General features: G+C 46.7%; 1 protein-coding gene across 2 annotated transcripts in view; it reads right to left on the reverse strand.

The window, feature by feature from the left end:
* LOC115646280 (hexokinase-2) overlaps window positions 1-24,938 on the reverse strand; it is a 67,755-nt gene that overhangs the window by 33,931 nt on the left and 8,886 nt on the right. Inside the window, exons 2-4 of one of the 2 annotated variants that reach the window (XM_030551932.1) lie at window positions 18,274-18,436; window positions 4,594-4,742; window positions 1,551-1,670 (exon numbers count right to left, since the gene is read on the reverse strand). In XM_030551932.1, coding sequence (XP_030407792.1) covers window positions 1,551-1,670; window positions 4,594-4,742; window positions 18,274-18,436 — 432 coding nt within the window. The remainder of the gene's footprint in view (window positions 1-1,550; window positions 1,671-4,593; window positions 4,743-18,273; window positions 18,437-24,938) is intronic. The other variant, XM_030551933.1, reaches the window with a different exon arrangement.

Raw genomic sequence — 24,938 nt, forward strand, 5'->3', positions numbered from 1 at the left:
CGCAGCAAGGTTGACAACTTGTCATGCAGCACGTGGGCATCTTTACGATGGAGTATTCGCTGCACATGGAGAATGTGTCAAAGGGGGAGAGAAATAGCTAGCTGGCTACATTTCTGAGAGATGAATAGAGTTTTTAGCATTCCAGTTATGATGGCAGGGAACGGGTAGAAAAGGAGACACACACACAAAGGTGCCAGAGGAGAGGGCACGTGACAAGCAAAATGACATACATGCATCTGGAGGATGCTAAACAAGCAAATTTCACCTTGGGCTCCCGATGCCACAGACAGTCCATCAGGCGACTGAGGTCAATTGAGTCCCTCCATGTAACAAGTCAATTGCTAAGCACGGCTGACAGCACATCAGTCCCTGCACGAGTGACTGCCCCTGCTCCCTGGTAGAAGCATTGCCGATGACTTCAGTGGGAAGAGGAGCATGCCTGCTATGTTACATCCAGTGTGGCATGGTATGAATGATGCGGTGCTTGACATGTCTGTTTGCGTTTAGCAAGGGGACACATGTCCTGAGGTATTTGGATCTGCTTTACCTTACTCTGCACACCCTCCACATCCAGTGCCTGCATTCAGTTCATTTTCCTCCTGCCCTGCTCCCATCTCAGTCCTACCTTCGTCTCTCCTTCCTGCACCTGAGGCTCCAGATCTGTCTCCACCCTGCCCCCTCTGCCACTAACAACCTCCCTCGACTTGTGTGATAAACAGCTGCCTTCGTCGGCCATCCAATCCTTCCTCTAAAATCCTCTTCTCAGCCAGCCTGGGAGCACACAGCTGGTGTTATTCACAAAAACAATCCCAAAATATAATCAGCTAGGAGCCTTGTAAATAACACTCCCTTTGCAAGCTAGGCTGCCCTCAAGAGCAATTTTACCCTCCCCCTTTGTTTCTTGTCCTTTTCCCACCTTCCCCCAATGGTTTCTTGTCATCTCTCATTATCTTATTTCCCTAATTTGCAGCGTAAATGCCTCAGGGCAGCAATCTTCTTGGTTACTTGTCAGGAAAATGTCTTGCACATTAATGGTGCCATAGAAACAGATCAGTAATAAGCACCAAAGAGTTGAAGTTCCATGTGACAGCATGCAAAAGAGGCATTTCCTTACCTCATGTTAGCTAACACATGGTAACTAGCAAGAGGTACAACCCTCATGAAGACAAGGCAGTTTGTTCGGAATTTTACTTCATATTAGTTACCATATGGTACCTAACTCACCTTTTTTCCTAGTGAAGATGCCGCCATAGTGCATGAAGACATGCTTACGGTCTTTGCCAGTTTAAGGGAACAAATATAAACTAAACTGAAGCAAGCCAAAATCCACCCTGCGGTTGGCACCAGTTTAACTACATCGGTTTAAAAAAATCCATTTTAGTCAAATTGGTGTAACTTCTATGTGCAGACAAAGCTAAAACCATAGGGTGTAATTAAAACCCAGCCACTTGTCCCTTTCGCCTCTCCTGGTCATTGGCAGCAGCCCAGCCTCAGCCTGCAGATCAATCTATTATGGCTTACAAGCCAGAGGATGTAAAAGTGTCACTTACCTCATCCAGTTTGGTTTGGTGGCAAGGAAAAGAAAAGGTGAATCCAAGGGGCAGCTTCTTGTCCTTCATGTTCAGCTTTTCCATGAAGTTAGCCAGGCATTCAGCAATATGATCAAACAGCTGTGGAACAGGTATCACCACCCATTAGACTGCTGAGACCTTGAGTCACCTCAATCTGTCTATTCAGCGTAAGGTCCCAATCCGGCACCCATTGGAATGGGTCAGCACAAAGTCAGGTCAGGATCATTTCATAACTGAATGTGCTGGATCCTACATTCCAGTGGGTGCCATTAACTGTGTTTCACTTGCCAGCGTCACTCACCTTAGCTCAAGCAATACAATTAGAGAGTAACCTTCCTCCAAGTAAGGAAACTTATGGCCACTATCTATAAGCCTACCTGTAACACTGGTGGAAACTTTCACAGGCATGTAAAGCATTCCCTGTACTGTATCTGTATTCCTGATTGTTACTGGTTTGGTATTCTGGGACTTTATAGAACACATCGTAATACAAATCCAAACAGTTATTATTAAGACTCACTTATCAGTTGTCCATTACCATAGCGTCTAGGTGTAGTTTGCTTAGTTTAAAATAAATCCTTAAGCATGTCTTCTATGTATCGATCTGGGAGATTTTCAGAGATGGAAACAACTTTTTGGGAAAGGAATTTGATATCTCATGGTTGAAGCAGGAGTTCTGGGATTCAGGACTCCTGGGTTCTGTTCCTAGTTCTTCTGGTGACTCTCTGCAAGTTTTGACAAGTCACTTCACCTCTCTGCATTTCAGTTTGCCCTCTGTCACAGCGAGAGTAGAAGGAACTAGCTAGTTTTTTTTTTTATCAGGAGCTTTGAGGTCTTGGAACCTAGGGTATTAGAGCAAAATATTAGGATTCCCTTGATAGTTCCGGAGTGGTCCAGTCCTTTGATAAAGAAAAAACCTCTCTTACTTGGTTCTTTAGACCTTGACTGCATGGAGGATTTGAAATGAGTTTTCACAGAAATGTGTTAAACACAATAAATGCAACCGAGATTTAGTTATGTCCTCACCAAACCGAAGATTTGCAGGGTAGCTCTTTTAAACAGTAGCCGCCCACCAGTGCAAACACCTAGTGTAGACAAGGTAAACTGTGATAAGCAGCGATTTGCATTAATGCATTGAACTCAGGTGTCAAGCCTGGGTCAGTGCCAGGGCGCAAATTTGTCTATCTGCACAAGGGGCCCAGTAGGTGGCTGGAATACAGATAAATTCCCAACATAGACAAGGTTCTGCCTGCTGCATCACCCAAGCTGACCATGGTTCAATCCTCACTATCCGTTAGTTTCTTTCTTCTAAGTTTTCAGCAGAGAACAGAGCACTGAACTCCAGTTCCCTCAGCTGTTTATTCCAAGGCGTTTTCTCCCTTCTTGACAGACTGTAAATCCCACGTAGTGATGAATCTCATTTAAAGCATTAACATTTCTCTGCAAGGGACTTTAAAGTGCCTTCTATGCACAAGGCTTTATTGAGAAAAGCAAAGACAGCTGGACAGACAAATTACACCTGTTTGTCTTCAAGTGGTATAAAGCAAAGGGGCGGGGGGGATGACTGAATTACCATTTAAAAACTATATTCCCTAGGATTCACACACAACAGTCATCCCCCTTAACAGTCATTTACTATTATTTTATTCTATTTACATTTACTTTGTGTCAAACTATTTTCTCCCATACAATGCGCACTGTTATTTTATTCCATTTGTATTTATTTTGAGCCAAAATCAACAGCACAAGGAAAGGGTTAGAAGACAACGTGTTTCGTCACCTGCCTGTCTCTACTTTACACTTACGTAGCTCTTTATCTCTCCATCTCAAAGCACTTTATTAATGGTGGGCATGATTAGACTCACAAGTCAAAGGGAGAAACTGAGGCACAGAGCCGGGAAGGGACTAGCAAGTTGGTGGGAGAGATGACCCTGGAACCCAGGTGTGCTGACTCCTAACATCTTTAATTCCCCCCACATCAGCGTCTTGCAATGATACTACAATCTCCTTGCTCTACTCTCGCCTCCCCTCTATCCAGAGCACACACGCCTCATACAGAGCTGCAGAGGATGAACTCTGAGCACGTCATCACAGCACCCACTGGGTGTCACCCCCCTCACGTGGACAACGAAACAGATTTCCCTGGACAAGAAAGTGGCTATTGATTATTACTTCTGACCAAGCAGAGGAGCATCTTTCCACTGCATGGTTCCTGCATCTCCCTAGGGCAGATATGATGCTGCCAGATGTCATGTGAACTTATGGGCAGTGGCACTGGCCAGAGGGTGGGGGTGGGGTGGGGAGAAGACCTTTTAGTAAGATTAAAACTGGGATTAGGCACAGTTAGGGGAGGATGGAATCAGAGGGGAATTAGAGCTACACGTGCTCTGCTTTACTTCTGTCCTTTCAATGCTGGCATCTACTCGGGGCAGACCAGAGTACCACCCTCTCTAGGGCCAAGATTTTTAGTGACTGGCAGTTTTGAATGCTCAGCATGAGACACCCTTTAAGGGGCCTAATTTACAGAGAGTGCTGAGGACCTGCCTTCTGAAAACAAGGCCCCATTAAGGGGTCTCAAATTGGGCATCCAGGAGAATGGTGGACATGTTGACACTAGGAAAAAAGGTGCATTTAACACGTATTATTAGAAATCCCTAGGGGAGAGATGGCAAGTTGTAGTTTGAACACATTAGTTGTGAACCCTAGTGCAGATACCTACCAGCTACCATATGTTAAAATACAAACTGGCCTGTCTACACCAGGGCAATACAATGTGTGTTAAAAGCCCACCTTTACTAGTGAAGGCAAGGCCCAAGGTACCTGAAATTATTAGTCGCTTTTAAAAGCCTTGGCTTTTTGCACTTACACAGCCCCGATGGCTGTCGCATGCGAGCACGGGTTGTTTCCTTCTCGGATACCCAGGAGAATCATGTCGGGAAGACACAGCAGGCTGGGTAAGCCAGCAAGAATGTGCACCGGGGAACAAAAGGGCGAGGGGAGGAGGGGGAGATATTAAACCTACCTGTACCCCGCTCCCACGCATGAGATCCTCTGGAATGGCATAGATCTGATTCTCCATTTCGACCTTCCGCAGGCCATTATCAGACACCTTCACTCTCAGCACACGGAAGTTCGTGCCGCCAAGATCCAAAGCCAAGAAGTCTCCATTCTCTGCAGGCGCAAAGAGAGAAGAATATCGTATTAGAGGCCGCTGTCCTATTCACACACACACCTTGAAAATGGAGCTACATAATAACTGCCAATTTACATGGACCAAATATACTACCGCTGGCAGCGGTACTAGGCTGCTTTTAACAATAAGCAATAGTGGTTTCTGGCACTTTACTGGTTTGCTGAAATCTCCCCGTTTAGTGCAATCGTCCTGCAATCCCTGCTTGGGCAGACGCCGCCAGCCAGCTCCACCGCAGAAATAAGGCGTGGTCAGGAAAAGGTCTAAGTGAGCTTCTCTCCTGGCTAGACTTTGCTGACACACCCTTGAACAGAACTTGAAGCTGAAAAGCTGCTCTCAAGGAAGAGTGACGGCCATACTGCCAGTGCCCACCCGCCATAAGTGAATCCCACTTTCAACACAGCTATCCCTTTGGGTGGAGGGGGTGAAAATTACCCCCTCAGGAATCAATCTGACATCCAGGGACCCCTTCAACCAGCTAAAATGCAAGCAGTTCTGTGGAGGAGGAGGAGGCAACTAGCCAGAGCAAGTTGCACAAGGTGGTTGGGGAACTGTGGCCTGTGACACAAATAGCTCATACAGAGAGTTACGAGATCTTCCAAGTCCACACAGAGCAGACGGTGCTGTTTTTAAGACTGGAGGCCGCATGGTCTTAGTTAGAGCAGAGGAATTGAGCCAGGAGGCCAGATGCCGTTCCTGACTCTCCTGCTGCATTGCTGTGTGACCTCCAGAGAGTTTCTCCATCTCCATGCTGAGTAATTCGAACACAGGGGACCGGTTTCAAAGCAGGGCTTTTTTGAAGAAAGGATTTTGAAGTGTAAATAGGAGAGACTGAGTGATCACAGAGGGACAGAATGGAAAGACACCCCTGAAGCATCACAGGACCATTGCCACAAACCTGGGCAAACTTTGTAAATACAGGACTCCATTCTCCTCTCACCTACGCTGGGATAAAACTGGCACAGAGCCCAGTGGCCAACAGGGAAAATGGGAGTAAGAGCACTGTACTAGAAAGAGAGCCTAAGACATAAGGCCCTGTATCAGAGGCCTGAGGCCTGAACTAAAGTAGCAGTCAAGCCTTGCTAATATAAAGCAAAGTTAGCAAGAGACAGGCTGAAAGCAGAAGTCAGGTTCTTCCCCACAGGTTTCAGGTGGGTTTGTACTCGACATGGTTAGGTGCCACCGCTTGCCACAGCCTACGCTAGCATGGCTACGCTACTACTTTTAGCATGCTACTTCTATGTCAACTAGTGTGAGCAGGTCTGCCCAAGCTGGGAATCACACCCCACAGCTTCAAGTGTAGACATAACCTAAGATTGTGAACTGGTCAGATCCTATAATGCTGCAGGGGGGAGGCAGAAAACATAAGATAGATATACAACCCTAAATCTCAAGGCTGTCTCCAAATCCCTCATCATTAGAGGGATGCAAAGCAGTGTAAATCATCTACTACTTCAAAGCAGTGTAATCGACCAGCATGACAAGCAGAGAGGGAAAGTGAATCGAGTTTATCTGCCTATTTTGGTTGCTGTTAGTGGAGAGTTACAAACACAAATGCAGGCGAGACAGACTCCGATAACAACACAGAGTGATTTGGCTTGGTCTGCCGAGCGTAGCTTAACACACAGTTTCTCTGGAATACAGCCTCCCTTAAATTAATTTGCTTTAGGAAGCCTGTAATGATTTGCAAGAGTTGTTGAGCTGAACCCACCTCCCAGAGGAGATGGGTTGCTAATTCTATTTTTAAAAAAGCATTCAATTTTGTTTTTCCAGACACCACAATAGGCCACCGCTGAGTTTAGGACAAGGATGTTTAATGGCCAGCATTACTGGTGGAAGCGCCAAGCTTACTATATTAAATATTGAGCTGTGGGTGGGAGAGCAGGGTGGGGAAAAAAACCCACTATCAGCATTCTTAATTTCTGAACACACCAAATCTGCTGTGCTGGCTACTCCAGACAGATTACAGTGCCTAGGGACTGCAATGTGCTCAATGATGCTTCTATGAAGGGGCTACAGTTGAAACAAAAACAAAAAAATGTAGTTAATTAGTATTCCAATGACACTGAGCCAGTTAGTGTCTTCCATGAGGTCTCCTGCGGCAAAGACAGTTTACTGTCCGAATCCAAAGGGCATTCGGCAGTAACGATAGCTTGGTTGGAACGATTATGGGGTTGACTTTGCAAAAACTTGGAGGAGGGTGTGAAAAAAAAATCAGAGCTGAAACAACTGCTCATTTCTGTAAAGCTGCCTCTTCTCCCCTCACCCCCCACCCCACCCCCAATCTCCTGTTTAAAATATCTTGCACTCCTGGAAAACTAATAACTTGCCAAGATCAGATCCCAGAGGATAATTTCTTCTAAAATCTCGTCTAAATCATCCTTCCACAAGCAATCCCAAGCTGCCATGATGAAGAGAGTTTAAACTTGAGCCAGTTCAATCGCTTAGTGGTAAGGGTGGTGAGATGCCATGTGGGATACCAGGGTTTGAGGCAGCGGCTGAGCACTCCCTTGTGAGAGATCGGAGTTGGATCTCTCACCCTGGGGCTGGCAGACCTTGTGAGGAAGGTGGCTGATCACCAAGGAAAGGAGGGAGAAACATGTGCCAGATTCTCAAGGGCACCCTCCTGTCAATCCCATTTTATCCTCCTCAGCAAACTAGGAAGCAAAAGATTTGCTCAGACTGTGACACTCTGGTTACGCCCTAATTACTTACACTAATGTGATAAGGAGGAAATGCCAAACTGATTAGGTCATTATTTAGCAAGCATGGGACAGCCCCCCATCAACCCATCTTTATAAGGATTCAAACAACATCCCCACACCCGAGCCAAGCAGCGGAGAATTATGTGGTGTTTCAACCTGGGACCCAGATCACAGCTTGTGCCTTCTCTAACAATAATCCAAAGCCTTTGAGCACCCTAGAGCAGGGAACTGCATGTGAATCACATTGAGTTCTGCTCCAGTATCTACATATGAGAGGCATCTGCTTCCATGAAAATCGAGAGCTTGGGATAGGTGCCGTGAGATTTATTTTTAAAAATAAAACGTAGCCACTTTAATTTTAGGTAGGGTGTCAGTGACAACGAAGCTTGGCATAGCGCAATGTCTTTCACCCAGATATCAAAGCCATTTTTAAACATAAACAAAGACTCTCAGCTCTTCTGCAAGGTAGATTTATTTTCATCCCCATTTCACAGATAAGGAAACAATGGCAGAGAGAGACATCTTTTGGGACTTGCACAAGGCCACAACAATTCAGGGGCACAGCTGGGATTTGAACTCAAGAATCACAACTTCCATTCTACAGCCATAAAACCCCAACAAGGCACTACTGCTTCTCTCCTTGAGATACCCAATTGGCAGGTCAGGTAGCTTAGATCACCATTGCACCAAGGTAAGAGGGTCTGAAAACTAATGGAGTCAGGTGGCTAAAATGGAGCCCCCCTCCCCAGCAAGCTTGTTAGTTTCTCTGGCTCTTGCAACAGTCACCAAGACAAACCTTGTCTATATCTGGGACTCAACCACCAATGGGCGGCAACCGGTGTAACTTCACCACAACAACCTGTAGGGAAAGCCAGGATCTGCACTGTGTTCAAGACAGGCTAATCCCAATTACAGAGAAGGCCTTTGTTTCATTTCCAAAAGCACTAATCTCCCTCTCTTCTCAAGTGATTGGTGCAAAACACCTGAAGGGACATTTAAAAGCTGCCAGGCTCTAAGTATTTTCAACGCCCGTTGTCAGACATCACTAGTGGTGCTCTGCTCTGTTCAATGTTGATAACAGTCGGCTGCATGCGCGTGTTCCCTCTGTGTGCTGCCCCGGCTCTGCAGATCACCGCCACAGCAGACCCCGAGAGAATCTCCAATGACCACAGACTCTGACAAGTTACAAAGGTATCCGGCCAGGTTTATTGCCAAATGAAACACAATCTCTAGCTCCCTGGATCAGATGTCTACAGTTCTGCTAGTACATATCCCTGACAATGGACCAGCTCAGTCAGTGGTGGGATTTACCACTGCCCCCTAGGCCAGACAAAGGCAACTCCTCAAGGGTGCATTCTTATACACAGGTACAAAGAAGTTACACATCACTCCTGACGTATTGAGGTACAACCCCTCTACATAGTATGCTACTGCCTGTCACCTTGCACAGGTTGGTTCGAACAAAAACAACTCTCTCCATCATATTACTCTTTTGCCCCTCCCTTTAGGATGGGTCCGCCTGATCTTTGTTATCTGTGTGGAATGTGCAAGTATCGGAGTGTTCTGGTATCATTCTGGCATATGTTTATCTCTTGTGTCCAGTAACTTTTAGTTATGTGTATTTTTGCAACATCAGCCCTTTCTTTGACAGCTTCTGTGAGCAGGGCCTGCCTCTGGCTCACAGTTTAACTTTGCTTTATGTTAACAAAGTCTTGACCATTACTTTAATTCAGGCCTTTGGCCTCATACCGGGCCCCGATACAAGGGTTTATGTTTCAGGGCCTCATCTTACCACAAGCCCCTTGTGGGAAGTGCTCATAATCTGGCAGGATCGAGCCTTTCGAATGTAAAAGTCTGTAGTTGCACAAACTAGGATTTCCTCTAAATCCTGTACTGCCCTTGCACACCAAAAGCAGCTAAGTATCCAGGTCATACGGTCTTACCAAAATAGCTTCCATCCAAGGAGCAACTCAACACCTGTTGCCATACAAGACACTGAGACACAGTAATTATAGTTGATACCAGCATGGGATTGCAAGACACACTAGCAGCAGCAGCAACAGAAGAGCCACCTCTGGGGCTTTTCGGATCCAGTTTAATGTCAAGGTGTTATAAAGTGTTTGATGGATGGGACTGGTCATCCAGACAGACTCCCAGGGTTTCTGGGGGAGAGAAAAGTGTTCTGGGCTGGGCGGGGTTGTTTTTTAGGGGTAGAAAAGGGAGTCTTTTTTGGAAGGATGTTTTTGCTAAGAGGAAAATCCAGCTATGATTGGAGATGCCAATTAAAGAATATTATTTGCATTATGATAGTGCGTGGAGGCCCCGATGGAGATCGTGGCCCCATTGTGCTAAATGCTGTATACGCTCAGGGTATGTCTCCACTGCAATCAGAGGTGTGGTGGCAGCACATGGAGATATACCTGAACTGGCTTTCATCTAGCGACTGCAAATACCAACAGCAGTGACGCTGCGGCAGCATGGGCTGTACAAGCCTGCCTGGGACACTGGGTCATTATTCAGGCATCCAGTCTGTGCTGCCACAGCTTCACTGCTATTGGTAGCTGAAGCTTGTCTACACTACAGCCACTACAGTGGCACAGCTACGGGGCTGCAGCTGCGCTGCTAATACTGTAATATTGATGCTTCCTACCTTCCTTCTGCCGACCTAGCTGCATCCACACTGCGAGGGGTTAAGTCAACCGAATGACAGTGATTGAGGCGTGAAATTTTTCACAGCCCTGAGCAACATAGGTAGGACAACTTAAGTTTTAGGTGCAGCCCAACAAGGCCACAGTTAGCTAGATTAAAGCTAGTGAGAGTATACCTACATGTGACACAGTCACACCTCCAACTGCAGCATAGACATACCCATAGCGAGAGAAAGTCCCTGCCCCAAAGAGCTAACATGACATGATCCATGCATGTGTTAGCTTGAAAAAATAAAATGGAAGCCCTGAACAAAAAGGGGGACTGAAATCCTGTGGCTTACACCATCCTCGACCTGATCTGGGTAAACAGGTGCTGGGACAGAAGCTCGGGAAATGGATGTTTTTGCTTAACTTTAAAATTTACTTTTAAATTTGTTTTCACTCCATTCTCCCCACCGCACCCCTTGTACAGAACTTTAGAATTCCATGACTGAGCAGACTAAGACTCCACTGACTCACACACAGGTTTGTTGATGTGATCTGGAATATTCAATCTAGTCAGCTTAAAAAAAAAAAAAAAAAAAAAGAGAGACAGAGGAAAAATTGGAGTCGCTCCAGACTTTGTCCAACATGGAAACAAAGGGGTGGGTGGAGACACACCACAACACAGCTTTTTCAATGACTTTTCTGTGCCTGTTACAACCTCATTGTTGCGGATCCACCAGCTAAACATATTGCTGCGATAATTCCATAAAGTTTAGATCATTCTAGCAAAAGAACCAGGCTGAAAAAAAAGGGTAAGCATTCTAAACTTCAACACATCTGTGCCAAATTAGGTTATAGGAGTAGCATAATATTGCTTTCGTATCAGTGTAAACATATGGCGTAACCCCAGGGTAAACAGTCAGTTCAGAATCAGGCCCAGTAAGTTTAAGCAATTTAACCTGACGATTAAAATAAAAACCTATCATCAGATGGGAACTACTTTGTTCGGTTCTGTCAGTACTGAGTATAATACAATACCAGAGCTGAAGTTTCATGCAGATCGGACATTCTCTATAAACTATATCTAATACAGTGTGTATATATATAAGTATAATATATTTAAAGTCCTTCAAACCCACATGTGTTGTGACCTGGCTTTACCAGGTGGGGCAATCACACAGTTCTCCCATTTACTTCAGTTATGGGCGCTCAGCACTTAGGGGAAGAAAAAAAAAATCAAGCCTCAAAGTACCTAAAGTTCCCTGAATTTCGATGAGATTTCGGTATCTAACTCCCTTAGGTTTCTTTCACAATCCCATTCTAAGTACACTGATATACTTGGGGATTCAGGCATTCCATTGCATATTGTGTTAGTCTAACTCCTACGTGGGTATTACATTGGTGTGTATATGCAATGACATATCTGTCTATGGTAACATGGGGAAGGATGTAACATTAAGAAGAAATTACATCTTCAGAATGAAAGTGACATTTCAGGATTCCATCCCATAGGGCAAAGCAAAGGAGCAAAATATTCCAGTAACCTGGCTGCCACAGATTTCAAGGGGAAGTAAAACAATCAGCTGGCAAGGGATATGAACTGCCTACCCTATTGAGAAAACAAACAGAGCCTTTAGAGATTAAAACCTGGTAACTGAACATACCATTCTTTCCAGCAGGACTTGTGTTTGCTCAGGGCCTAAGCAAGAGGACACAGGGATTGGGTCTCCTCTTGCTTACTCTGCAGCGCAAGTCAGGAGAAACTCTTTTGAAGTCAGTGGAGTTAAACTAGTGAGAACAGAAGAGATTCAGCATTGCTGAGAGCAAGCTGCGTGTTCATAGCTTCCAAGAGCCATTTCACTTAGTAAAGGTGTGGCATAAAATGGTTATGCAACTATAACACTGCACCCTCCTGACTAACGCTTCCTCTATTTCAGGTCACCAAACAGTGAGAGAGATGGGGAAGAAGGAAATGGACAAATGCCACCCACACTTTCAAGTGCTAGGGGGAAAACCAATACCTATTGCACAAAGCAGACACACATTTAGATCAGACTTCACTTTCCAATAAAATGTGTCATTTTCTCTATTGCAGCACGTTGTTATCAGTGTCTCAGTTAACCCCTCATGTGGCAAATAGGCAGTGTGAGTGGCAGAAGCCTGCTTATAACGTTCTCCTTCTGGATACAGAGAACAGCTGCTTGCTCAGATGCAGCTGACCCATCTCAAAAGCCCCATATAGAAGCATATGGTATTCAGAGCAAAAAATAGGTGGTAAGAGTGCTCGGTGACCAAAAGGAGCAATAAGGATCTCCTTTAAGAAAGATCCACCTTGAACAATGAGAGAAACACAGAGCTCTGAGATTACAAGGTCAGTTGCCTCATCTTTGCTATGACATATGGGGAGATCGCAGCCTAGTGAATAGGGTGTTGGACTGAGAGTCAGGATACAGGGGCTCTAGTTCAGGATCTGCAACTGCCTACCTCTTATGCCTCAGTTTCCTTATCTGTGAAGTGGGGTTAATGAAGCTTCCTTGCCTTTGTAACACGCTTTGAGATCTACAGATGGAGAATGCTATATAAAAGAACTACTATTGGTCTTTGTCTCCAGGGGAAGCCTCCTTTAGCCCTAACACCAATTCCCTCTAAGCTAAGACTCTGGAGACCCTGTTGCCCATTACAATATGTTGTAACAAACTGAGAATTTAGCTCTTTTTCACTGTCCAACAGCATCTCACTTGAGTAGGTGCCAATGTATTTGAGAACCTGATCCTGCAAGATACTAACAGCCCTCAACTCATCCTGAAGAGGTGCTGTGCAATGAGCACCATCAACTCCCATAGGGCCTGAAAATTGTAAAATCTGGCTGCTTTCGAGCAAGACTGAGTGGATTACAATTGCTTCTAAAGCATGGAAGGGGCACTCATATTAAGTATTAGACAACCAAACAATTCCATCTAGACGCTTATACAGCCCCAGTCACTGTAGTATCTGAGCACCACACATTCAACATCCCATCTTCACATCACCCCTGTAAGGGAGGGAGGTATCCCCATTTTACAGGGGAAGCATGGTTCAGAAATACCAACGGACTAGCCCATGTCCTCAAAACAAAGAACTGAGCCCAGCGTTCATGAACCCTAGGCCAGGGCCTCAACCACAAGACCCAGAGCAGAACCTATGCTGGAAATATATCCCCACCCAACCCCGCCCAGATTAATATTTAAACAGGACAGAACCTGTGAGCATCAATCACCAAGGAAAAAGTGCAAATGGCGTGGAGACGGTTTGTGAAGAAGTTTATGATAGGATTTGTCCCTTAGTGACACAACAATTCGGCAACTCGATATTAGTGATCGGTTTGAACCGGGCTCTTGGTTTGGACATGCACAGCAGCAGCTCTAAGCTGATATCAAGGGCCAGATTCTGCTCTCACTTAGGCTGATGTCAACTGAAGTAATTCCCTGGAACCGACAGATTGAGAGGAGCTCCAAGATATTCAGGCTCTAAGATGTTCAGGCTGCCAAAATCTCAGCTCCTTTTTAGACTACGGGATCACAACCACAGGAATAAACTAAACCTAACCAAAAAAATAATATTCACCCTTGCAGAGCAGGTAAGAGATAGAAGAACCTGTACGATTAGACAAATTCTCTCCCTGCAAAAGATATAGTTCCCCTGAGAGAAATCCCTCTGCTGGATCTTTGCCCAAAGGCATGAGAGCAGCAATAGATAGGCAAGTCACTATGCAACGTTGGATGAAACGTTACATAGTTTAGAACTTTACTGTTTAAAAAGCAGAAGATGCAGCAGCTCCAGGAAAGCACCAAGATTCCTCTGACGCTGCAGTTACTAAGAAGGCTAGTGAAAACAGAGACCAGCTCCGGATGGGATTTGGCATAGGGTCCGGACGAGTACGTTGACATGGCTAGCAGAAACCCACAGCAGCAAATCTCAGAGCTCGGGTCTACAGGCTCACGGTGCTTGGGCTACGACACTAAAAACAGCTACGTAGACATCCAGGCTCAGGCTGGAGCTCAGGCTCTGAAGCCCGGGGATGAGTGTGAACTTCACAGCCCAAGCCACAGTGTCTGCACTGCCGTTCTGAGTGCTGAGGCGCCAGCCCCGTGAATTCTGTTGACCTGGGCTCTGAGACTCACTGCTGCAGACACACCCTATGATGGCTCGGTGTCAGTGACACCAAAGTCACAGGAGCTGTTCTCATGAGACTGTAAATCAAAGACGTAGACACTCTGGGGCTCAGCTGGTCTTGCCAGATGCCTGTGACAGTGCTCAGAAAGGTGGATGAGCCGCAGCGATGGAACAAGCCCTTCCATACATGCTAGGACATTACAGCACTATAGCTATGCTGCTGTAGTGTAGACAGGACCACAAACAGAAGCAGCGCGGGGGGGAGGGGGGGGGCGCAAAGCAACAGCAGAGCAGCTGAAGATGGGAGGAGAAATGGAGATGGGTGCCTTCTTCCGTGGCTCAGTTCCTCCTCCCTTTCCCTCTCCCTCTCCTGGATGCTGGCCACCTGGTCCCATGTTGGTCGTTTCTATACAAAGTCTTTATAGCAGTGCCAGTGAGGTCACCATGCTCTTTGGGCCAAAGAGCCACACCAGGACACATGCAAATACAGGTCCAGTGAAGTCAGAGGGAATTTGCCCCATAGTCTTCCAGATCCTCTACATACCCCTAGCTCACCCGGCTTATCTCCTGTCTCAGCAGTCGCAGACCCATTCCCCATCCCTTTGCCTGCACAGCTGACGCTGGTTCAGCTCCCCCAGAGCAGCAATGTTGGGAGAACCAGTGTCACTCAGACACCAGCTGCTGCCAGCATCTCAGCCATCACGTCGCCTGGACTGTGCAGGGTCTGTCTAATCAACAGGGTTACTTAACACCTCAGCCACCTGGCTACCTTAGGGCTCCCCAATGTTCAGCTCTGCTGGAGGGATGTCAGCAACTGTGGGAAACCACTGCCAAATTTCCTTCTCATGTATCCATTCCATGTCACCCTCTGCATGTAATCGACTTTAAACCAGAAATCCTTCTTTTCTCCGTCACCTAAGCCTCTCAGCGTTGTCTTTAAAGGAACAATCAAATTCTACACCCGTTTCCCTACAGTCATTTATCTAGAAACTTAACTCACAAAAACAATGAAGAGTCCGGTGCTACCGGACTCCTCATTGTTTTTGTGGATACAGACTAACAGACCACCCCTCTGATATTTACTAACAAACATGCTCTGCTCATCAGCACTGCTGTCACTATTATTGTCGGTTAGCACGCAACAGCCCCAACCAAGATCAAACACCAGCCATACCTGTAAGACCCAGACCCCTGCCTTGCCCTGGCAAACTTTGAGTGTAACAGCAATATGCTCCCTGTACCGTATCTTTTGATCTGCACAGTTTCCTTGTTTTTGTATCAAAGATTAATCAGATGAGAAATGCCTTTGATTTTTATCTGAACAATTATGGTACAAAGCTATGGTCAGATCCTGCAGGGCGCTGAGCGCTTTCTACACCGCACATGCTTTCAAAAGCAGAAGGCCCTCAGTACTTTATAGTTTAGGGGACCTGTCATGGTCTAATTCCCCACTCTGAACCTTAGTGTCCAAAAGATGGAGTACCAGCATGAATTCCTCTAAGCTCAATTACCAGCTTAGTACTTGTAGCGCTGCCACCAACCAGGAATTCCAGTGCCTGGTACACTCTGGTCCCCCCAAAACCTTGCCCAGGGACCCCCAAGACCCAGACCCTCTGGATCTTAACACAAGGAAAGTAAACCCTTTCCCCCACCGTTGCCTCTCCCAGACTTCCCCTCCCTGGGTTACCCTGGAAGATCACTGTGATTCACACTCCTTGAATCACAAAACAGAGAGGACAATTCACCTTCCTCCCTCCTTCTCTTTCCCCCTCCCAGACTCTTCCTGAGAGAGAAAGTAATCCTGACACAGAGAGAAATTAGCCTCTCTCTCCCCCTTCCCTCCTTTCTCCCCACCCATTCCCTGGTGAATCCAGACCCAGTCCCCTGGGGTCTCACCAGGAAAAAAAAAAAAACAATCAGATTCTTAAACAAGAAACTTTTAATTAAAGAGAGAAAAACAGTAAAAATTATCTTTGTAAATTTAAGGTGGAATAGGTACAGGGTCTTTCAGCTATAGACACTGGGTATACTCTCGCATCCTAAGTATTCAAGTACAAATTAAAATCCTTTCAGCAAAATATAAATTTGAACTCCTCCCAGCCAAATACACATTTGAACTCCTTCCAACCAAATACATATTTGCAAATAAAGAAAACAACCATAAGCCTAACTTGCCTTATCTACCTAGTACTCACTATTCTGGACATATAAGAGCCTGTATTGGAGAGGTTGGAGAGAAACCTGGTTGCATGTCTGGTCCCTCTGAGCCCCCAGAGTGAACAACCACCAAAAACTAACAGCACACACAAAAATTTCCCTCCCTCAAGATTTGAAAGTATCCTGTCCTCTGATTGGTCCTCTGGTCAGGTGACAGCCAGGCTTACTGAACTTGTTAACCCTTTACAGTCAAAGAGATATAAAGTACTTCTGTGCTATTAACTTTTCTTATCTGTTTATGACAGGACCGATCCTGCAAACGGAGGCAGTGTATCCTAGTGGACAGAGCTCTGGATTGGGACTCAGGATATCTGACTCTCCCACTAGACTACTGGGTGACCTTGGGTAAGCCACATTCCCCTCTCTGTACCTCATTTTTCCCCCATCTGTAAAATGGGAATAATGATACTGACCTCCTTTGTAAAGTGCTTTGAGATCTCCTGATGAAAAGTGCTGAGTAACAGCTCAGTATTATTCCTATTTTTAAAAGTGGTGATGGACTTAGTTCTCCTGTTAAACCAATTTCACACCAGGATAAATCTACTGCATCTACACTGACATGAAACTGATGTAGTCAAATTAAGAGTCAGGCCTTGCATCAAGCATTGACCATTCTTGCCAGTTGGTTTTTCCTCTGCCTAGTGGCCAGCCTGGAGTTGGGGTGAACAGTCTTCGCCCAGGATCCTAGCCGTTGTCCTTCAATGTGTCCGGTATCTGCGAACCACTAAGAGCACAGCAGAACCTGGCATCTTGGTAACTCCAGCATAAGTAAGGGTCATTTGGAACGTTGCTGAAAGACATCCAGGTCCTGCCCCAGCGTGCAAGGATCCAATGCCAAGTCTCCTAGCCAAAAGACTCTAGTTTGCTCCTCACTCACAAATGCTGTAATTTTCCTTGCTGGGCGGTGAGCAGCACGTTTTCTGACATCTCTCAGAACCTCAACCCCATATGATTTATTTATTCCTGGTCCTGAATGCTTTAGACAGATGTTACATCAGCAAATCAGTTTTAAAGGTAATCTGGTGATTGCACAGAGATCATAACAATCTGAGGGAGAGTAATAAGCTGCCATCGCTAGCAGATCTGGGAGAACAAAACTGTTAGCCATGGGAGGAGTTTGTTGCATCTAGGTTGTTATATCAGCACCCATCATTGTAATATCTGAGCACTTTCTGGGCACTCCTATGCTAGGATAGTGATGAACTATTCACCAAGATCTTAGAAATCTGTCTTTTTTGGGGAGGGATAGCTCACTGGTTCGAGCATTGGCCTCCTAAACCCAGGGTTGTGAGTTTAATCCTTGAGGGGGCCATTTAGGGAACTGGGGTAAAAATCTGTCTGGGGATTGGTCCTGCTTTGGGCTGGAGATTGGACTAGATGACCTCCTGAGGTCCCTTCCTACCCTGATATTCTATGATAGTGGCTGGCAGGAAGCATTCAGTTAAAAGGCTTAGCTATGCGTGTGTATTACAGGGAATTAAGGTTTCCCATTGTCACTTAGAGGTCAGTTAGCCTGCTGGCACTATCGGCCCCTTGTGTTCTACCCAGGACTGTTTCTGTCCTGCAAGAAGGGGCATTCTTGGCTTGCGACCCCAGTGTGAGTTAGGAGCCACTCCCTTCAAGAGAATTACACCACCAGGGCAAGTTGAAGGAGAATTGAGCCCTTCATTCCCCAATTCAAAACACAACAGGAGAACAAAAAGGGTGTAGAGAGGAACAAATAAGGAACAGAAGAGCTCGTTCCTCCACGAGCACACACACATTCACGTTGTACGTGGAACAAGCAATTCCTTGCAGCACTTTACCTGTTCCGTCTGGGGTGGATCTCACAAATGAGGGCAACATTTTCACCGATGCTGTGGGGTTGGTGTCTGCTCCGAGACCCTTCTCCATCTCCTTTCGGAAGCGCTCAGACACCTCCTGGAGCGTTTCATCGGAGAGTCGCATGTGATATAGGTATTTGTCAATCTGAAAGTGTAGGAAAGCCAGTGGGTCAGCATGGGGGGTCAGGCACTGTGGTTGGACCCTGAGAACATTACCCAACCACAGGTCATCGGTGGGACTGAACCAGAGACCCTCAGCACCAGGGCGCACAGACCTTTCTCAAGGGAGCAAAAGGAACAACTCTTTTGGCAATAGTAGGCTATTGTCCTCTCTAAGGACCAGCCACTCGTGTGCTACATTTCCAAACAGACATAACACGGTGTTTGAGAAGGAGCAAATCAAGCCAACGCCTCAGCTCATATCACAACTAACACTCATCTGCTGAATTGAATCACTACAAATAATACTTTGCGCTTTCCACATGCCTTCCTTCTCAGTGTCGCAGCACTTCGCACATTAAGGAAGCAAGCCTCACAACCCCCAGGACAGTCAGGATTATCCCGATTGTATAGGGGGGAAACTGAGGCACTCAGCTGCATGGTCTGCTCTTCAGAGTTGCCAAGCAACCATCACTCTTACCAAACATTAATGGAAGCTTCTGGTGAAATCAGGCTATATGTTACTCATCTGTGGCCATGCAGAGAAATTGAGGCAGAAGCAGGAACTGAATTCAAGATCCTCAAAGGCCATCCAATGCCTTAGCTACCAAGGCCTGGTCTACACTAGGGGGAGGGGATCGATGTAAGATATGCAACTTCAGCTACAGGAATGACATATCTTATTTCGACTCCACTACCGCCACTTGCTCTGGTGGAGTTCTGGAGTCAACAGGAGCGCGTTCAGAGATCGATATATTGTGTGTAGACGAGACGCAATATATTGATCCTCCGTAAATCGATCGCTACCCACTGATACAAGTCTGGACGTACCCCAAGACTCTTCTCCTTAAGGCCTCTGAAACTAGCCAGCCTGTCAGTCTGTAGGGCTGTCAATTTTATATCAGCAGGGCAGGGTAAGCTGCTGGCCTCTCCCTGCAGCGGGGAACACCATGGCAAAGTTAGGGTCAGACTTCTCCACTCAGGGCTTCCTTTATTATTCAAACACAATAAAACAGTCAGAGTTCCACACCTAAACCCTGTCCTTTCCCTGACCCTAAGGGCTTGGCTACACTCAAAACTCCAAAGCGGCAGCACTTTGAAGTACGAGTGTGGTCGCGGCGCCAGCACCGCGACAGAGCTCTCCTAGCACTGCAGGTACTCCACTCAGGGCCCGCTCCAGGCCACAGCGTGCCAAGCGCATGCTTGGGGCGGCATGCCACGGGGGGAGCTCTGCCGGTTGCTGGAAGGGCGGCAGGCAGCTCTGGTGGACCTGCTGCAGGCGTTTCTGCAGATGGTCTGCTGGTCCCGCGGCTCCGGTGGATCTCCTGCAGACACGCCTGCGGCAGCTCCACCGGAGCCGCGGGAACATCAGACTCTCTGCAGGAACGCCTGCGGGAAGTCCACCGGAGCCGCGGGACCGGCGAGCAGCAGAGGCCCCCCGCGGCGTGCCGCCATGCTTGGGGCGGCGAAATTGCTAGAGCTGGCCCTGACTCCACCTCCCCGTGGGGATTAGCTTGTAGCTGGGGCACTGTTTACACTATTGCTTTGCAGCACTGTAACTTGCTGTGCTCAGTGGGGTGTTTTTTTCACACCCCTGAGCGAGAAAGTTGCAGCGCTGTAAAGCGCCAGTGTAGCCAAGGGCTAAGATGGAGACAGCGAGCCCCAACTGAAAACATCCCTCCAGTTTAATTACTTGGTTCAAACAAATGAAAAAAGGCAGGTTCAAGTGTCGGGGAAGTCAGAGGAAAACTCCACCCACTCTGCTCACATAAGGCAAAGAGCACGCTTCACCAGAAATTAAGCGGAAGGCTTTTTAAAGTGCTGTATTGAAAAAGATAGTTGGCATTCCGTAGGCCAGCAACATCCAGCTGGCTGAGAAGTGACCTCATTCATGGACATGGCCATATGACCACTAGGCTGAGCAAAATAAGTATAATTTTAAGGGCTGCTTTTTTTAAATTCCTTGTGTGTTTTTGGCCACACTGCTCATGCATTTGGGGGCCAGATCCTCAGCTGGTGTAAGTCAGCCTAGTTCCATTCAGGTCAGTGGCTCTACACCAATTCACACCCCCTTGGGATCTGTCCCTTGAATAGCAAACATATCTTTGCTATCTAGCTTAGGATATTCCTACTTCCTAAGGAAAAATTCTTGTGTGCTGAATAAAGTCACAAAAAGAGGCCAGCCGAAGACAAGCTGACAGGCAGATGTGAAAATGCAAATAGTGATATCTGAAAGGGTTTCTCAGAGCAAGCTAAACAGGATTCCTTTATGAGGCCTTTAAATACCATACAGCGGGGAAGCCAAATATTTACCTCTCCTCATCCAGCTATGTACTTTCACTCACAGAAAATTAGTTCCGACACAGCCCACATATCAATGCTACGGTAATAGCCTTTAGTTGTGTGCCCCTCCTCCCACTTGGGAATGGAAAAAACCATGAGAGAGACAAAGCACATGCCCAAATCCACCTTTTGCAAGAGTTCAGGATCTAGGGCTCTAGGCCCATCTCATCTCCAGACTGATAAGATGTTTGGACATTCTGGAAAGTCAAAACAAGAGCACAGCTGGGGCAACTGGGAGCATGCTTGCTTTTTAAAGTCAGATTAGCCAGGCTGTTTGTAACACTGCAGCCTTCAAAGACTGCAGGAGCGTTTATAAGAAAGAGACCCAAAAATCAAGACTGTCCCTATAAAATGGGGACATCTGGTCACCCTACCAAGAACGAACCCCTCGTAGACGCCATCTAGCAGGAAGATTTCACATGGGGTTTTCATCATGAGAACTAGGCCTGCACCCCAACACCCTCAACTCTTGAAGATCCATTATCAGCACAGGCCGTTTTGTGGAGCCCAGTCAGACCGTCCTCACCAGAGACGCACTCCCTCCTTCCCACGCCAAAGTATTTATTTTTCCTTCCTTTCCCCACTTCACTGCTGATCATTCTCTCTCCTGCTGCCCCAGGGCTAGATGGTGCTGCTGGTGGAAAAAAAATTCTCTCTTCCCCACGTGGTAACCAGGTGCTTTCCAATCACTTGCCAGCTGAGATCTACAATATTTGCTCTTCTGCCTTCGCCTATGGCAAGGTACAGCGAGCAGAGAGCATACAATACGCTTGCCCAAGAGCAGACGCTGTGGTGCCTGGTTTGTGACTACATGATGATGCGCCTTGGCTGATCCCCACAACCCTCTCTCACTACACGTCTGGTGCTCGCCAAGAACCTCATGTGCTTATAATTCCACAGTATTAAAAATAATGGACAATGTCAACAAGCGGGGTGCTTCCACTAATTCCACAAAGCTATTTAAAGCCTGGATCCATCAGCTCCTACACACTTAGACTAAGGGGACGTCTATACTCGGCGGGTAGTAATCGATCTATCGGGGATCGACTTATCGTGTCTAGATGAGACACGATAAATCGATCCACGAATTGACACCCATACTCCACCTCGGCAGGAGGAGTAAGCAGAGTTGACAAGGGAGCCGCGGCAGTCGACTCGCTGCCATGAGGACGGCCAGGTAAGTCGAACTAAGATACTTCGACTTGGCGTAACTGAAGTTGCATATCTTAGATCAACCCCAACACTCCCAGTGCAGGTCAGCCCTGAGGCTTCTAGCTAACACAGACGAGGCTGTAAGCCACGTTATCCCTGTGCCAGTCTGGGGAACATCATTAAATGTCGAGGGGAGGGGGGGTTAAAAAAAGAAGAAGAATATGTCAGCAACTACATGAGCTAGGTTAGAGAAATGGCCAAGTTTGCTGGATGGGACCTCAGTTTGAAGCCAAATAGTCCACGCAGCTGATGTACTGAGGCCCCAATTCAGCAAAATACCTAAGCATGTGCTTTACCCTAATGATTTCAGGGACTATGCCGGGTGGGACATCACCAAGAAACCATGACTGACCATTCTCATGGAGCTCAGAGTTATAAGCAAGCGTTTTGTTGAATCAGGGCCTAAGTGATGACTCTGGACTCCAAGTAAAAGCGCCAATGAGTCCTGTGGCACCTTATAGACTAACAGACGTATTGGAGCATGAGCTTTCGTGGGTGAATACCCACTTCATTGGATACATGTCAGACTAACATGGCTACCCCTGTGATACTTGACTCCGGGCTCGTCTACATCACAAAGTTGCAGCGCTGGTGAGGGGGTTACAGCGCTGCAACTTAGGAGGTGTACACATCTGCAGGGCATCACCAGCGCTGCAACTCCCTGTTTGCAGCGCTGGCCGTACTCCCGTTTTGTCTCGGGTGTAGAGGATCCAGCACTGGTGATCCAGCGCTGGTAATCAAGTGTAGACACTTACCAGCGCTTTTCTTGACCTCCGTGGAATAAGCAGGTATCCCAGCATACCTGAGGAAGCGTCTGGTAATCAAGCAGGTCTCCTTCCCTGCAGTTTGCAGGGGGGTTCGGGGAACGCGAGAGCAAACCGCGGCGAAGCTGGTCTCCTTCCCCGGTTTGCTCTCGCGTTCCCCGAACCTCCGTGCAAGCAGGTCTCCTTCCCTGCGGTTTGCAGGGGGGTTCGGGGAACGCGAGAGCAAACCGCGGCGAAGCTGGTCTCCTTCCCCGGTTTGTTCTCGCGTTCCCCGAACCTCCGTGCAAGCAGGTCTCCTTCCCTGCGGTTTGCAGGGGGGTTCGGGGAACGCGAGAGCAAACCGCGGCGAAGCTGGTCTCCTTCCCCGGTTTGCTCTCGCGTTCCCCGAACCTCCGTGCAAGCAGGTCTCCTTCCCTGCGGTTTGCTCTCGCGTTCCCCGAACCCCCGTGCAAGCAGGTCTCCTTCCCTGCAGTTTTCAGGGGGGTTCGGGGAACGCGAGAGCAAACCGCGGCGAAGCTGGTCTCCTTCCCCGGTTTGCTCTCGCGTTCCCCGAACCCCGCTTGAAGCCGCCCAACAGCGCTGCAGTGTGGCCACATCTAACACCACTTGCAGCGCTGGTTGCTGTAAGTGTGGCCACTCTGCAGCGCTGGCCCTATACAGCTGTACTAATACAGCTGTAACAACCAGCGCTGCAAAATTGTAGATGTAGACATACCCTCCAAGTAAGTTTAACAAAGCAGCATTAGTGGCTATTTGGACCGCACTATGGGATGCTGAAGTGCAAAACTATTTGGGAATTGACTGTTATTTAGAAACTACCAGGAATGAAACTATTTGGCAATTAAATATATAATCCCACACTGCTATGTTGTTCCAATTAGCCAACTGTATTTACTGCAAATAAATTTACATCTAATTATACGGGTAAGATCTAGCAAGATGGGAGAATTAGTCTGTGACTGTGGGAGACGAATGCCTTTGGGGAGGAACATCCTCCTTGGGTGTTCTACCTTTTCAAGGTCATTGTCAATCTGGAAGAGGATATTTCACAAGTTAACTGGGTTTCCCTGAGGAAATTGAAACCAGGTAGGTGGCAGAAAGTTGTAGTACTGAGTTTAAGGTGGCATGTGTTATACACTTTCTTAGCACACACAGCGGGGGGGGGGGGGTGTGTGGAAAGACACTTGGATAGAAGTTTAGTTCAAGAACCAAACCTCAAGAATGTTAAGATTCCAGCAGAATGAGACACTAACAATCTGGAATGAGCTAGGGAAAGACACCTAGAAGATTAATTTCTTGTTCCTGATTCTATTAGCTATTATCCAGATACTGTAAAAGCAAACCCTGAATCACAATTAGAGATATAGTCTAAAGCAGATGTAATGAGTAGGGGGCAATTTAAGAAATAGCATCTTTTATATTTTGAATTTAAAAATACTGAGTCCCAAACTACCAGCTATTCAAAAACACCTCCAACAGTATTCTCTACTAAGCACAAAATCAAAGTCTAAAAACTAAGTCACTGAAAAACTGACTATGGTGTAGTCCACCTCTTGTCCTAAACTGTTGAACAGCTGCCTTGTTTCACCCCAGAAGTGGCTGCATTTCACCCGTGGGTGACAGGATCCCTACATAGCCCTTACTTCATAGGTGTGTTAAGAAGCTTATATAGTTCATATTAGAGAAGTGTTTTTGAGATGCTCAGCTGACAGAAATTGTAAGAGACCTAAGCAATAATTATGAATAACTGCAATCCCTATTTGTGAAATTCAGCCAAAGAAAGGAAGACACTGTGATTACACATCTTTTACCATCCCACATGATCTCTGTTGGCAGCGTAGCTTTGGGGAGTAAAGTGGAGATGACCCTGGAACCACGCCCCCAGATCTAGAGAAGCCCCAAACTTTAAATTCAGATCCACATCCAAATTCTGCAGCTCAGGCCTGTCTCTGTGTCCACATAGCTGCATTCCTGTAGCATGTGGACTAGTTATATAGCAGGGCTCGGCAACCTTTCAGAAGTGATGTGCCAAGTCTTCATTTATTCACTCTAATTTAAGGTTTCGTATGCCACTAATACATTTTAACATTTTTAGAAGGTCTCTTTCTATAAGTCTATAATATATAACTAAACTATTGTTGTATGTAAAGTAAATAAGGTTTTTAAAAT

The sequence above is a fragment of the Gopherus evgoodei genome, chromosome 2, assembly GCF_007399415.2.
Source record: "Gopherus evgoodei ecotype Sinaloan lineage chromosome 2, rGopEvg1_v1.p, whole genome shotgun sequence".
In the NCBI taxonomy this organism is placed as follows: domain Eukaryota; kingdom Metazoa; phylum Chordata; order Testudines; family Testudinidae; genus Gopherus; species Gopherus evgoodei.